This window comes from Astatotilapia calliptera, chromosome 11 (assembly GCF_964374335.1).
Source record: "Astatotilapia calliptera chromosome 11, fAstCal68.1, whole genome shotgun sequence".
Taxonomy (NCBI): domain Eukaryota; kingdom Metazoa; phylum Chordata; class Actinopteri; order Cichliformes; family Cichlidae; genus Astatotilapia; species Astatotilapia calliptera.
Genome location: NC_137432.1, coordinates 6,781,247 through 6,796,004, shown reverse-complemented (window position 1 = coordinate 6,796,004; position 14,758 = coordinate 6,781,247). Strand labels below are relative to the sequence as shown.

General features: G+C 42.8%; 1 protein-coding gene across 1 annotated transcript in view; it reads right to left on the bottom strand.

Annotated features, from left to right (window-relative positions):
- LOC113032769 (dolichyl-diphosphooligosaccharide--protein glycosyltransferase subunit STT3B-like) overlaps nt 1–14,758 on the bottom strand; it is a 75,891-nt gene extending 61,133 nt beyond the window's left edge. The window contains exon 1 of the mRNA XM_026185860.2: nt 13,001–14,758. Within this exon, the coding sequence (XP_026041645.1) occupies nt 13,001–13,272 (272 nt within the window). The 5' untranslated portion in view covers nt 13,273–14,758. The remainder of the gene's footprint in view (nt 1–13,000) is intronic.

Below are 14,758 nucleotides of genomic sequence, written 5' to 3'. Positions count from 1 at the left end.
CGCAGAGAGAGAGAGACAGGTCCCAGAGAGACAAAGAGGAGCCAATTAGCTGCAGACGAGGGAAAACACAGCCGAGCAGGAGGAGAGCATGGAGCTCAAAGAGGTGAGGCCTGCAGGGTGAATGAAAACAAGTTAACTGACATTCAGCTGTGTGTGTGTTTGTCACAGAGATATAGAGCTGGAGGTCAAACAACGACAGGTCCATCCACAGTGGAGGCTGTTAGAGCAGCGGTCCCCAACCGTTTTTGCGCCACGGACCGGTTTATGCCCGACAATATTTTCACGGACCGGCCTTTAAGGTGTCGCGGATAAATACAACAAAATAAAACTAGTACCGGTACCGAAAAAAATAAGATTTATTCATAACACACGTGAAAAGACCCAGGAAAACCGAGTTAACGATAAAAACGATAACAAAATAACGCTGAAAACTGATAAAAACCCTGAAAGCCATACATTTTACACCTGAGCCTCAACTCTCGCAGCCCGGTACCAAACGACTCACGGACCAGTACCGGTCCGAGGCCCGGGGACCGCTGTGTTAGAGCATGAGGGAGGCATCCTAGAGAAGATGTCAGCTTAAAAAAAAAAAAAAAAGTGGAAGAGGAAGTCACAGGGCTTCACCTGTCTGATAAAAATACAAGTGCACCATTTGTAGGAACCGTGGCTTTTGTTCATTACCTTTACGCAGGCTGTTTTGTTTGTAGAGCAATGTCTGTCTGACAAGATGTGTCACAGTAACAAAAGCAAAAGAGGTGGAATAAGAAATCATTATCGATCAGTCTCTCAGGTTTTCGCTGGACTGAATCCCATCCCACCTGCCATAGGCCGAGAGGTGGGGTGCACCCTGCACAGGTCACCAGTCAGTCACAGGGCTAACATAGAGAAACAATCACACACACTCATATTTGCATTTATGGGGAATTTAGAATCACCAGTTAACCTGACCCCACTGACCGCATGACTTTGGTCTGTGGGTGGATGCCAGAGAACCCAGAGAGATAGAGGATTCAAACCCATTACCTTCTTGCTGTTAGGCAACAGTGCTAACTAGGGCTGCCACGATTTGTCGACTAGTCACGATTACGTCGACTATCAAAATCGTCGACGACTGATTTAATAGTCGACGCGTCGTTTGAAGCTTTGTAAGATCACAAAAGACGCAGGAATAAGTGGCAGGATTTAAGAGTGTAATAACGGACTGAAACAGAAGATGGCAGCATTGCATGTACAAGGATGTCAGCTACCGTTAAACCCCGAAGAAGAAGAAGAAGAAGAAGAAGCAGTTGTGTCCCAGCGCAGTTTCCAACAATGGCGGCAGCTAGTTAGTTTTAATGTTACTCTTATTATTCTTTCTGGGTCACAAAATAAACGTTTAACATATTTTCAGGCGAGAATGTAGCTGTGTAAACCTCAAATATCTGCTCAGTTTATCAGGACACCACATATTTTCAAAAGCGCTCCGACGTTTTCGGAGACATCTGTTACCCACTAGCTCGTTAGCGAGCCGGGGGCTAGGCTCACTAGCGCTGTGAGAACACCGGACTCCCCGCAAATCGTTTTCAAACCCACCGCCGTCTTTCGCTACTCAGGTTAAATATATATGAGTCACTTAGATAACTTAAAATGTTGTTGTTTGGCTTTTTTTTTTTTAGTATTTTATTTGTTCCTGAGTAAATCGGTTTGGCTGAGATTAAAGTTATAGTTTTTACACAGCTGAATAAACGTCAAGCAGACAGCTGATTATCAGAAGTGTGAGATGCTCCAGAATATACTCCGGTGTCCTGTTATATTTTAGATAGCAAGGAGTTTATTAAACTTCACCGAAACAATCTGCAAATTTCATTAAAATTTAATAAACTATCTTGTCTTTATTTTTAGTTAGCACAGACCTGAAACACTTAAAGCTGTAAGCTAATGATAGTTATATAAGAGCAGATGCTGCTGGTGCAATAAGCTGTAGTTTTACGTCCAATGGATGATGATCTGATTAGTCGACTAATCGCAAAAATAATCGGTGACTAGTCGACTATCAAAATAATCGTTTGTGGCAGCCCTAGTGCTAACCACTGTGCTGTTTCGCAATATCATTTTGCTAAATAAAATATTTCAAAGCAGCAAAAGAGAAATCCTCCAGGTTTCCCGTCTTTGTAATTGTGGCAGCAGGGCTGAATCAGGCTGTTAGAAAAGACGTGACTCTTCCTGTCTAGTTTATTTACAGTTTATTCAGAGAACTACTCCTTCAAATGCGTTCAGTGTTGTTCTTTTTTTTTTTTTAAATATATAAATTGGTCCCATATCTGATGAGTGCTTCTTTAGTGTTGGGCTGTTTAAGAATGGACCACAAGGTCAGAACTGAGCAACCCCACTGGTTAGGGTAGCACACTTTAAGCTGTAGACAGATCTGAGCTCAAGCTCACAAAACCAAATCATGGTGACATTACACAAACATACAACCAGAAAGACAACAAGCAGTCAAAAATCCAAAACATTGTGATGGGGACACGTGTGCCAAAAACACGAGGGTTTATTGCGCAGCCGTTTCATCACTGCTGTCTGTCACTCTGCTTACACAGAACTGGTATTATGGGACAAAGAAATCTAGCTCTCGGGTGCATATTATATCCCCCACTGAAGTGCCACAGCACATCACAGTGCTACTTGTAAATGTTCGCATGCCCCCATACACAGACACACACACAGATTTCACAGAGAAAAAAAAAGTAGAGCACACAATCATAGATCAAAAAGCACTGGTGGAAGAGAAGCTGTCAGCCTACGGTGTTAATACATCGGTTTCACAGCTCCAGCAGCAGCCAGAGCTCACTGCAGTCACTCCAATGTTCACACACGCAGATACTGGGCCTGATAATCTGTGCTACCACCATCAACTTCCTCTGACTGCAATCTCCCAGTAAAACACTCTGTCAACTTTAATGCATTTTCACACTAACTGCTCTTTCACATTAACGGCTCCATGCAACAGCCTAAAAATCAGGGGCCAGCAACAAAAGCATTCCCTGTCATCTTATTAAATAAATACATGAACATTTGTAAAGTGGGGGTGGCCATAAAGTCAAGTTCACACTAGTGCTCGACCTTTCCCCCCCTCTCCTTTGAACGATAGCTTAAAATGACTCATCCCCACTCTGACTGTTGCGTAATGAAACGGCAGAATTAGTATTATGTAAGCTGAATAAAGGAAATCTTTCATGTGTACGCAGTGGTCAGGATTTCCGGGTGGAAAACAAATTACTGGCACATCAAAAGGTCCAAAATGTTATTAATGACACTCGTTCGGTGTTCGTCCCCTCCTGATGCCGTTTGCCAGCTCATCTGTGCAGCTGTGTGAAGCTGTGACACTGCAGCTGAATCAGGGCACAGTGGCAGCTGGTGATGTTGAAAGAAATTCTCATGTCTTGAAGAGACTGTTCTCAAGGAGTTCACTTTATTAGCACAAAAGTGCTAACAAAGAACCGCTGACATGTCACTGTTCCCGGTCATCTTGCTACGCTGTTCCACAGCAGCACCCAGTCCTTGCCCTGAGACCTCTAGTCGTGGGTAATACCTTACAGTGAGGAGAACTACTCCGTCAATATTTACAACAGAAAAAATAAGGTATGATATAGATATATATAGAGACTGACACTGTAATGTTGATTAAACATACGCTAATCAACAGGAAAGGGCCAGCGTGAGGGAGGAAAAAATGAGCAGCCAACAGGTCTGCACTTTGACAGAACCACATTATATCTTTACATGAGCTGTGGGTTTGATCCACAGTCAGTGCGCTGCAGCAGAGGTGTCACTTAGTATTATTATGTAATCCAATCCAACTTTATTTATATAGCACTTTAAAAACAACAAAGTTGGCCAAAGTGCTTTCCAATAATAAAACAGAGATAGCAGTAAAAAACATACATTAAGCAGACAAAGAAATAAATATATATAACAATAAAATAAATACATAAATGAAAAAGATAAAAGACAGTATATATATTAAATATTAAAACATGAGTAAAATAGACAATAAGTGAATAAAATTAGCAAAATAAAAAGATTAAGAGTGACCTACAGCTGACTAAAACTGACTACAAGCTGACTCTGGTACAACTAAAAAGCCTTTGAAAAAAAGTGTGTTTTTAAAAGAGATTTAAACATTTCAAGTGTTGGAGCCAGCCTAATATTGATGGGCAGTTTATTCCATAATTTGGGGGCCACAACAGCGAAAGCTCGGTCCCCCCAGTGTTTCAGTCTCGACATGGGGACAGCAAGGAGTGACTGGTCAGTTGATCTGAGAGACCTTTGTGGAGTGTATCGTAGAGGTGGGAATCACCATACATCCCACGATACGATATTATTGCAATTTTTAAAAATATTTTGCGATATTCAGATTCTGTACATAAAGGTAAACTTTATCAATATTCATTTTATCTAATATCAAAGTCTCACACTCAGTCTTTCTATCATTTCAGTCAGTTTTATTGTTGACAAACTGAACGGTTTGTATTACAGTCTAGTCCAACTTAACTGATTGCAACCATCTGGTACAATTATAGCTATTCTGAACTATGCAATTTATGAAAACAATGCAGCCCATTCAGCAACTGAAGAATTTGAAAGTAAATTAAAACAAAATATAATTTTACATTAAATAAAAAAGTTTTAAACTTAATTAAAATAAAACATGTCTTAAATTAAAATAAGTAAACTATCATGTTTATTGCTGCCATAAAAAAGTTAAACACATTTGGACAGTGAAGGAATGTCAGGATTCTTGCTCAGAAAAAGGATCAACGTGCTCTGAAGTCAGAGCACAAAAACATTTTTTGTAACAAAATATCGATTTCTGCTGTCCCTGTATCGATACATTATTAGCCAACAAAATATCTCGATACTACACAGTATGGATTTTTTTCCCCCACCCCTAGTGTATCGGTGTAGAAGGTCTGACAGGTAAGAAGGAGCCAGGCCATTTAAAACTTTAAAAGCAAACAATAAAATGTTAAAATGAATTCTAAAATGGACAGGCAACCAAGGTTAAGTGTAAAGCCAGACACAGGATGAAGAAAAAAAAAAGAAGCAGAGCTGCTTGGGACCAAAGCAGGAGCTGTGTCAGCTTGGAAAACAGACTCGTTTAGCTTCATTTCTGGTCATGCTCCTGAGCAGGTGTGCCACAGGCAGCTCCTCCACACACAGCGAAAGGGAACCAGGTGAAGCAAAGATAATGTGTCACTCAAGGTTAACAGGTGTTTTACCTGGAGACAGATGAGCAGTCCAATTGGAGTTTGTAAAAACAGTCATGTTTGTTTAAAAACAGCAGCAACACAAAGTGACGCTAACCGAGAGTCCTGCCTGGACTCTATAACCTTGTGCCAAATATTAAATTTTTGTTGAACGGGAGGTTTTTGTTCCATTTCTTCTATATATAATTATATTTTATGTACTTTATTTATCCCACAGGGGAAATTCAAAGCATCCATCCATCCATAGATATACAAACTTTGTGAAACTAACAGAATCACACAAAAAATTGAAAAGGTGATGAGATGAAATACTGACTCAGCTTTTTGCCCATGATGGATAAACTACTGGCGTTTATCCACCAGGAAAGAGTCATGTCATCAGGAATCAAGTAAGAAGTGATAAGTGATGACACCAGGGGCCCGTTCTTCGTACGTCGCTCACTACATCCAAGATCAAATGACACATCCAAGACCAAACCATCGCGCTAACCGTGAGCTCGCTAATCCGGTTCCCCGAACACACCTGCTGTTGACGATTAGTACAGCTGGATGAAGTAATGTGAGATCACTGGGTGTCGTAAAAGGGGCTACGCATCAATAGTGGAAACATTGATCGGCAACCCTCTGATTGGTCGGCGAAAATGTCGACGGAGCGCGCTCGGTATTTTTCGGCAGCAGAGCAAGAACTCTTGAGTGAGGGATTTCAGGAGTTTCAGAGTTTAATCAGAACGCAAGGGAACACTGCAAAGGCTGCAAAAGCAAGGAGAGAGGGCTGGCAGAAAGTTGCTGACAAATCAAACTCGTAGGTAATTTAATAATAATAATAATAATAATAATAATAATAATAATAATAATAATAATAATGGAGTGGATTTATATAGCGCTTTTCAAGGCACCCAAAGCGCTTTACAATGCCACTATTCAGTCACTCTCACATTCACACACTGGTGGAGGCAGCTACAGTTGTAGCCACAGCTGCCCTGGGGCAGACTGACAGAAGCCAGGCTGCCATATCGCGCCATCGGCCCCTCTGGCCAACACCAGTAGGCGGTAGGGTAGATTTATTATATTACACTATATTATCCAATATTATATTACATTATATTATAATATGTTATATTATATCCCCTTTCACATTAGAGCCACAACAGGACCCACTAGAACATGGGAACAAGTAAAAGTGAAATATAAGAATATTCTACAGAATGGTAATATTTATCACTTATATTGCTTTTCGTCTCTTGGAAAGAGACCCTGGAATGATCTGTTTGTTTATAACAGCAACCAAGAAAAGGGCAGAGCAAAAAAAAAAGACAGGTGGTGGTCCTGCACCCCCTCGTCAACAAGTTGGTTAAGTAAATTATACCCTCACGGGAAAATCGATATCTCTCTATGAGCACACTGTCGCGCTGAGCTAAAGGATCCTGTCTGTCCCGCAATATACGCTGAATTCTGAAAACTCTCCTTATCAATCTTGCACCTTCCGCAATGGGTGTCTCGCGTATACGGACAGGACATGGCTGCGACAGGCTTCCCAAATCCACCTTCGCTTTTATAGCCGTGGCCTCTCATCTTGATTACACAAAGTAATTTGCAATTGCTACTCTGAAATATGAATTACATCTGTAATAATCACATACATGTAATAGAATGTTAATAGTACATTTCCCTTTTTTAGGAAATGACCTGTATGTATCTGTATGAAATCAATAAAAGGATCAAGTACTGCATTATCTTTAGTTACATTGATGTTATTTATTTATGGTGAAACAGTGGTGGAATATCGCTGTTGCTTTCGTATAAATGAAGCGGACATACCTGCGTGGCCGCGATCTAATCCTGTTTACATAAAGTAAACCTGCTCCCGAGCAGGTTTACGCTTACGGCTCTGTTGCTATGACAGCAAGTCCCGGATGAGCTTCGGGGAACCGAACGATCCAAGATCACGCGAAATCGTCAACAATCAAATCCAGCTAACCTACTTAGCGAGGTACGAAGAACGGGCCCCAGATCAGGAAGCAGACGTGTCTTGCTCATCGCTCTTAAGTGTCAGTGTTTCTACAGATACAGACTAAAATGCAATCCAAGAAGATTCAAATTAAAACTGGCTCAGCAGTATTTCCAAACGCCTTTGTTAGACCTTGTGGATAATACCAGGTGTGTGAACATGAAGGGATTTTTGTCGTGTTGTTTTGAATATATAAATTTATTTAAAACATATGAAAATAAAGAGAGAACACCGACTCTTTGCATGGCTCCTCTCAGAGTACTCTGGCTTCCTCCCGCAGTGCAAAGACATGCGTTTTAGCTTAGCTGATCATTCCAAACTGTCCGTAGGTGTGAATGTGGACGGTTGTGCGGCTCTTTGCGTCAGCTCTGTCACAGACCGGTGACCTGTCCAGGATCAACAGCATTACTGGATCCTTTCTAACATGCTATTACAGAAAGAGCAGCTCCTGCTTCCTGAGCAGCGTCTGTGATGACATGGAGTGCTGCTCCATCCTCATTAATGCCATTAAATATGCATTCCCACAATAGATTACCTTTAACAATACAATAAATGTATTCATTTATTTTATTTTTAAATTGCACTCATTGTTGTCCTGTGGTGAATCAGGTCATTATAGTGCACTGATTCAAAGTACAGTAGCAAACCTCTCCCTGACACATTCTGACAGCCATGACTGTGGCTAAATTGATATTTCCTTCATAATGTTGTTTTTCATTACTGCTGTTCCAGTTTCCATCAAAATAGGATTTTAATATTCCATTTCCATCTGCATCATTTCCGTGCAATGCTAAACACTGAGAATGAGAATGACTGGAAGTAGTAGCGTGATGCCTGTAATGAGCTCAACTCTGTGGTAGGCATCATATTACTCTGGTAATGCAGCAACAGGCACAGCCCCAGCATCTACAGCTCATCATTATCAGCTTCATAAAGGTCATATATATTGCATGGCAGCTGCACAGTATTGATTTACATTCAACAATGTGTGTCAGACCCAACTGAAAAAACAAAACAAACACAAAAAAAATAAAATCACAGGTGAAAATTTTGAAATCAGTTCAGCAGTAAATAAAATATGACAATGTGTGTGTGGATTAAAGTCCACGCTTCACAACGTTGCTGTCCCCTCGAGGTCCTGTGTGTGAGCCAGATAGCCTGTCCGGGCCTTCATCTCGCTGCCTGCTACCATCAGCCAGTAGGAAAGAACATTTGCTCCCCTGCCCAAAGAAAGCGCTGGCGCTTGGCAGAGTCAGTGCCACTAAGGAATCAGGTGTCAGTTGGATCAACTCAGTCTGGCAACACAGCTGACCAGAGGCACAAACTGTCATGACCTTAGTGACCGAGCTGAATGCACCGCTAAAGGCACCTCACAGGAGACCACAGGGCTGCTCTCGTGAATCATCAGCCAAAGCCCAGACGTAGCTGCAGTGCTTTGCTGACTGGGACACAATTTTTGTTTTACACAGTGACTTTACTGTCACCTAAACTTGGGGAATGAAAACAGGAAAAGGAAATAAACAATTCTAACTGAGTGGCAGTGGGGATGAAATAATTTCGTAGAAATTAGTGGAACAAAAAAGCAGCCAGTGTCAATGAAGCCAACCAGGCTAAGTGCAGAATCTGATTTCCGATTCAGTTTCAATGAGGCACTTTTCATTTCGCCTCCCCTGCCTGCCCTGTTTTACATTCTCAATCTTCAAAAGCGCCTCTCCCCCTCAGGAACGTGCAGAAGAGGGGTTAGATCTTTAAAGACAGACATACAGCAGCGCCACAGCCTGGGTCTAATACCTGTTCATTACACAAAACAAAACCTCTTGCTCCCATTCGCAGAGCACCTGGTAATGTGGCCCCAATGATAGCCCACTCTGCAGTTCACACACAGCATCAACTCCGTCCTCCATAAACAGCAAGCCATTTCTTATTATGCCACGTTTGCGGACACGAGGAACAGAACAGCATTTTCACGTTAGACAGAATTCACTGTAATCCCGCTCAGTTTGCTTCTCTTCCTCTATTGATTAACAAGGTCTGCCTCAATTGATTTGCAGAATTCAAACATGGAAATTAATCTTAGAATAATTTAGCCAGTGATGTGAGCACAGCTGGGTATAGAGAATTATTCAATGGCAATGTCTCTACTAAGATATATTTGAATAATGCTGTAAGATTGAAATCAAATAAAATGCTTTTTCCAATCGCCTCTGGGTTGTTTTTTTTCAAGCCATCTGCAATATTATTTCAAATCAAGGCTAGAGGTCCATTCACTCTGTAGCTCATGGGATGATTTCAGCATTACTCATACAGGGCATGTGTTAGGCAACTTTCACCCCTCACCCAGCAGTTACTACTGCAACGACCCCGTCTGCAGATGCAAATCCACGAGCAGCATCCTTGGATTAAAAGTACATCAGTGAGTTTCTTTATAGGCTGTAAAATTGAACTTCTGTTTTACTAAAGCAAGCAAATAATTTTTTTTGCTTACAGCAGCGTGACCGGATAGCGGCATCACCGAAAGTCTTTCAGAGATGAATGAGTTTCCCTGTTATCTAGGGCAAAAATACAATGACTAACATTAACCACCACCTCCTCCTGCCAGTCGAAGCCACCGAGGTGAAATCCCGATCTCAATTAGCTTCCAACATCTTTTTCCTCAAACTGCACATCCCAGCTAGGGCTGCACGCTTTTGCATAAAATGAGAATCACGATTTTTTTTGGCTTAGAATTGAGATCACAATTCTCTCACGATTAACCGTGCAGCCCTAATCCCAGCATTTAAAAGATCTGTGCAAAAGCTGCAACTTCCCTTGGGTGAGAAGTGAAAAACAGCACAAGTTTGGGTATAAGCATATTCACTGTTCTCAACATGTAGCTTCAACTTGAAAAGCAGATCTTCAGACAAATATATCTGGACATCAAGTACCAGCGAACCACAAGGCCCTGATGAATGAAAACTAAAGCAGAACACTTCTCGAAATCGACTGTGATGCAGTCGGTGAGATCGTTTCTCCAGCGATGACTCTCACTCCTGTTGGCCTTGAACTAAAGCATTCACTTGTAATTTTAGTTATGCATCACATCCTGTCAGTATGCACACAGAGGCTCTCCCACTAAGAGCACATAATGTGTTTTGTAAGTTACTTACAGCATTTGTGTTTGTTACTTGCAGCCGATTTCATCTTCTGTCAGTTAAAATATCAAAAAAAACAAAGCATCTGAAACAGTCACAGTTTTCATTTTATTCTGGGATTATCCACTTCAAGGGTTAGGAAACAAGATTAAACATTTGACTAGACATGCTTCGGTGCTTTCAGTACTGAACAATTTCAGTATTCAGTTTCACTACGAACTACAGTCAGTCAAAAATACGATGAGGTTAAACATTAACCCTCAGTTACCCAAAGAGAGGCATTGAAACAGCCATGACAACGACAACATTTCAAAAAATAAAACTGGATGACTTTGATAGGACGACCTATGAATGGTTTTGATGCCTGCACCGATATCAGAGAACCGGACACCAAGTGACACTAATTCCCTTAAATTGCCCACAAGCTTTAATACAGAGAGATGGCGCTTTAGGAAAAAAGATGACAGGTGGATCAGACGCGCTCTCCTTGCCAGACCTTGCTGCTGTGAGGGAGGTCCAGCTCACAAGCAAGCAACTTTTAGTCCATCAGACAAAGACATAAGTACTAATGAAGCTGGTTTTTCTTCTTTCTGATGCTGCACTGTGCATATTAACGCAGTCCAAACTTAAAGCAGAACTAACCACGTACAGGCTGGCTACCTAATGTCAGCCACAGCTCCCTTTCCTGTCAAATCTAATAGCTCGATCTAGAACTTCTGAGGGGAACGCACTATTAGCCAGCCACATCAAAGGGATGCATCAGAGAGAGGGGGCGCGAGCGAGGGAGGTGGAGAACAAACAGGGTTGCGGAGGGTTGATACTCCTCCATTCTTGTTTCAAAGATAAGCTCATGAACAGCAAACAACCTTGCAGTGAGGTCACAGGGCTGTGCAAGACAGAAGTGTCATCAGACAACAATCGCACACGTCTGTAAATCCCGCTCACTCCTGTTCTCCTGAATGCTGGGCAACCTCAAGGTTTCTTCTATCACACAAGGTGCACATGCAGAGAGGATTCAAACTCTCGCTCTGTTACTTCCTTTATACATTCACGCATGCACACCAGGGATTCCCCTTCAATGCACGCGGTGAGGCAGATTGTGCCACCTGCCTCATTTATTGTAATCACTAATCACATTTTTTAATATAAATAAATTACAAAAAACAAACAAAAAAAACAACAGGTGCATGCACACCCCCTCCGCCATCCAAACATGTACTTTACTTAAGGCTGCTGTTCTAATAGCAAAGGGAGAGTGATAGAACAATAAAGCAGTGCATGAATAAATTTCACTCCATGTCACACCATGTTACACTTTCAGACAGTGACACACAAGAAACTGAGGGATTCTCACCCAGCCAAAGCTTTCAAGCCTCCTCTTTTATTCAGCAGACAGACATGGAGCTGGCAGTTTAATCCACGCTGCTGGTCTCAGAGTAATAATTAAATGCTTTCAGTGATGCAACGCAGGGTTGGACCAGGCAATCGTCCCTCAGAGTACAAATAAAATACATTGGACCCCCCCAAAAAAACCTGGACTATTCCTGGCAGAACCCACGCACACAGTTCAAAATGAAACACAAAAAAGGCATGACAGACGTGTCACGGCTGGTTAGCAGAGAGCCAGCCTGTGAGGGGCTTCACTATGTCCGAGGAAAGTTTTGCAGAATCTCAGAAAGGCACACAAACACGGGAAAAAGTTCAAAGTTTGGCCAGAAGCCCTTCTTTTTTTTTAAAAACACTCTCTTATATCAAAGTCTTAACTGTGGACTCGGTATCCCAGCCGTCAGCTGCACTAAATGTCTCAGAGTGTAAGGAAGCCCTTTTCGCACCACAGCAGTTTGTACTCAGACCCCACCTGAAAATGAAACTTTAGAAAATGTACTCGTATGGAAAACCAAAGGTGCCCTGCAGAGGCAGGGAGTTTCAGAAGGAGAAACAATGGTTTCCACTGAAAATCGCAACAATATTTTTAAAAGAAAGAAAACTGGGTACATTTTGCTCACTGGAAGCCTTTTACTGTAATATGCATGAGGCACATTGCTGGCACACCAACTATATTAGCCTCCATAACCTGTGCTGGTGCTTATCAGCGGGTAAACAGGACAAATCTGTGTCAGAAGGACCGGAGCCACTACGCTCATTCATGGCCGCTTCTTTCCGTTTTCACCCAGCGTCAGATGAAGCTGTCACTATTGTCCTCGGTCACTCCTCTGACCCCCTTCTCCCCACCGCCTGCTCTGATATTGCACTTTTACTAGGAACTACAGTATCAAAGCAGGCGTCACATGACTCTAAAAGCCTCACCAAAGTCATTCAGGCTCACCTTTTTTCCCCCAAACAGGACAGTGAGGGGGGGAAAGCCGTATAATTTTAAAGCACTGCGTCGGCACAATGGAGCTCTGTCCTAAATGACCGTCTAATAACTGAGCACAATAAGAAGCTGCTTTTTATAAACTGTGCAGGCCGTCATTTTATCATTTTTATTTTCACGAAGGATCGTTACGAAATGTGTCACAGTTAACCTGCCATGTTCTCACAGAAACTTCTTGACAGAACAGGCTAATCTCGGCGAACCGCCTAAACCCGCCAGGGCTGCGGAGAAACTAACTTACCAGGGGTCAAACTCGTGGATGATGCTCTCGAAACGAATGACAGCGAAGAGCCTGGAGCTGAACCCAGCCAGCCAAGCCAGGAACAGGATGGTGAACGACAGCAGGGACTGCCACCCGGCCGGCTGCGACAGGCCGCCGGACAGCCCGCCTCCTCCTCCTGCGCTGTTGCCTCTCTCCGCCACCGCCGTGCTGCTGCGCCCGTTCCCAGAGTACGCCACCCCGGAGTTCAGCGAGGATTTGTGTTTTTCAGAAACCGGGTGATGCTCCGCCATATTCTACGTCAGTCCTGTCGTGGCAAGCAAGCGAAGCGAGCTATCAGTTCGCGCACAGGAAAGAACCCCCCTTTCTTCCTTTTCTCTGCCACGCTCCACTTCCAAACCCACTCGCACCACCTTCCCTGCGGGCCCCGGACCCCCCAAAATCACCGGCTGTATCTCCAAACTTTCTAACCTTACTTCCCACCGACCGCTAAACCAGTTCAATAATCCCAGGGAGTTACATAGCAGCGCGGTTTTGCAGCACACTGGAAATGACACACACACGCGGCTCGAGCAGCTCTTCCTTCCTTCCTTGGAGCTGGATGAAAGGGGGCGGGAGCAGCGCGTGGAACAGGAAGCGCTGTCAGCCTCTCACAACGAGACAGGTACAGCTGAGGAGGACGCGGTTCCAGAAGAAACCCAATCCACGACCAAGCGCATTTGACAGACGGCCAATACGACCAATGACAAAAGAGCAACCTGACCGGTGAAGACGCTCCAGCGTGAGAAGCGAAGTGAAAGATGGTGTTGGAGGGGGGCTGACAGACAGCGGGAAAAGCCTATGGCACGCGGCAGGCTTTCTCTCCAGCCAATGAAATAAATGAATCTCACGGAAAATAGTAAAGAAACTGACAGAACAAGGACCGATGTGCCAGAAGAAGGGCTCTGTGCCAACTTTCTGTGTGGTAGAAGCCGGTCTACCCATTCACACCGGAAGTAATGAGCTGTTTCTGATGAAGACATCAAGATGAAAGACAGTTGTGTCAGATCAACCAGTACATGCCGCTACCACTATGTGATAAGGTCTCAGTTACAACTACCGGCTATATTAATGATTAAGTGAAGTGACAGAGACCTCCTATCGCCATAAGCTTATGATTTGACTACACAAAGAGAATAAAAGCAATTTTATATTTCAAAACATTGAAAAATATAGACCTTCAACATGAATGTAAAAGTAATTTTAAATTTTACAAGTTCAAAGAATAATCTTGTCCTTTTAATTAAACAAATTCATACTATGTAACACGGATAAATGGGGGGACTTTAGCAAACCTGAGGTTACATAAAAACGCTTGTGTGGGGCAGGGGTGTCAAACTCCAGTCCTCAAGGGCCGGTGTCCTGAAACGTACATGTGTCCCTGCTGCAACACACCTGAATAAAATTAGTAGGTCATTAGCAAGACTTGACAGCATGCTCCGGTGGCAACCCCTAACTTTACTCAAGTAAATTCAAATAAATGTAAGTTTTTGGAAAAATGTACTTCTAAAAGTACTTTTGTTGCACCATGTTCATTCATTCATGAGGTGCTGTAACATGAATCAAATGTCTGAATTGCCACCTCAGCATGCAGTCAAGTTTTATAGCGTCTTAATGACCTATAGGGTCAATAGCTACCTATGGGGTGGGGGGTTGAATGTTGGGAGGTTAATTAAAGCGCACTTAGTTGAAGCTGGGAGACTCACAATAGGCCCATTTAAATTAAAGCACGTGCATGTG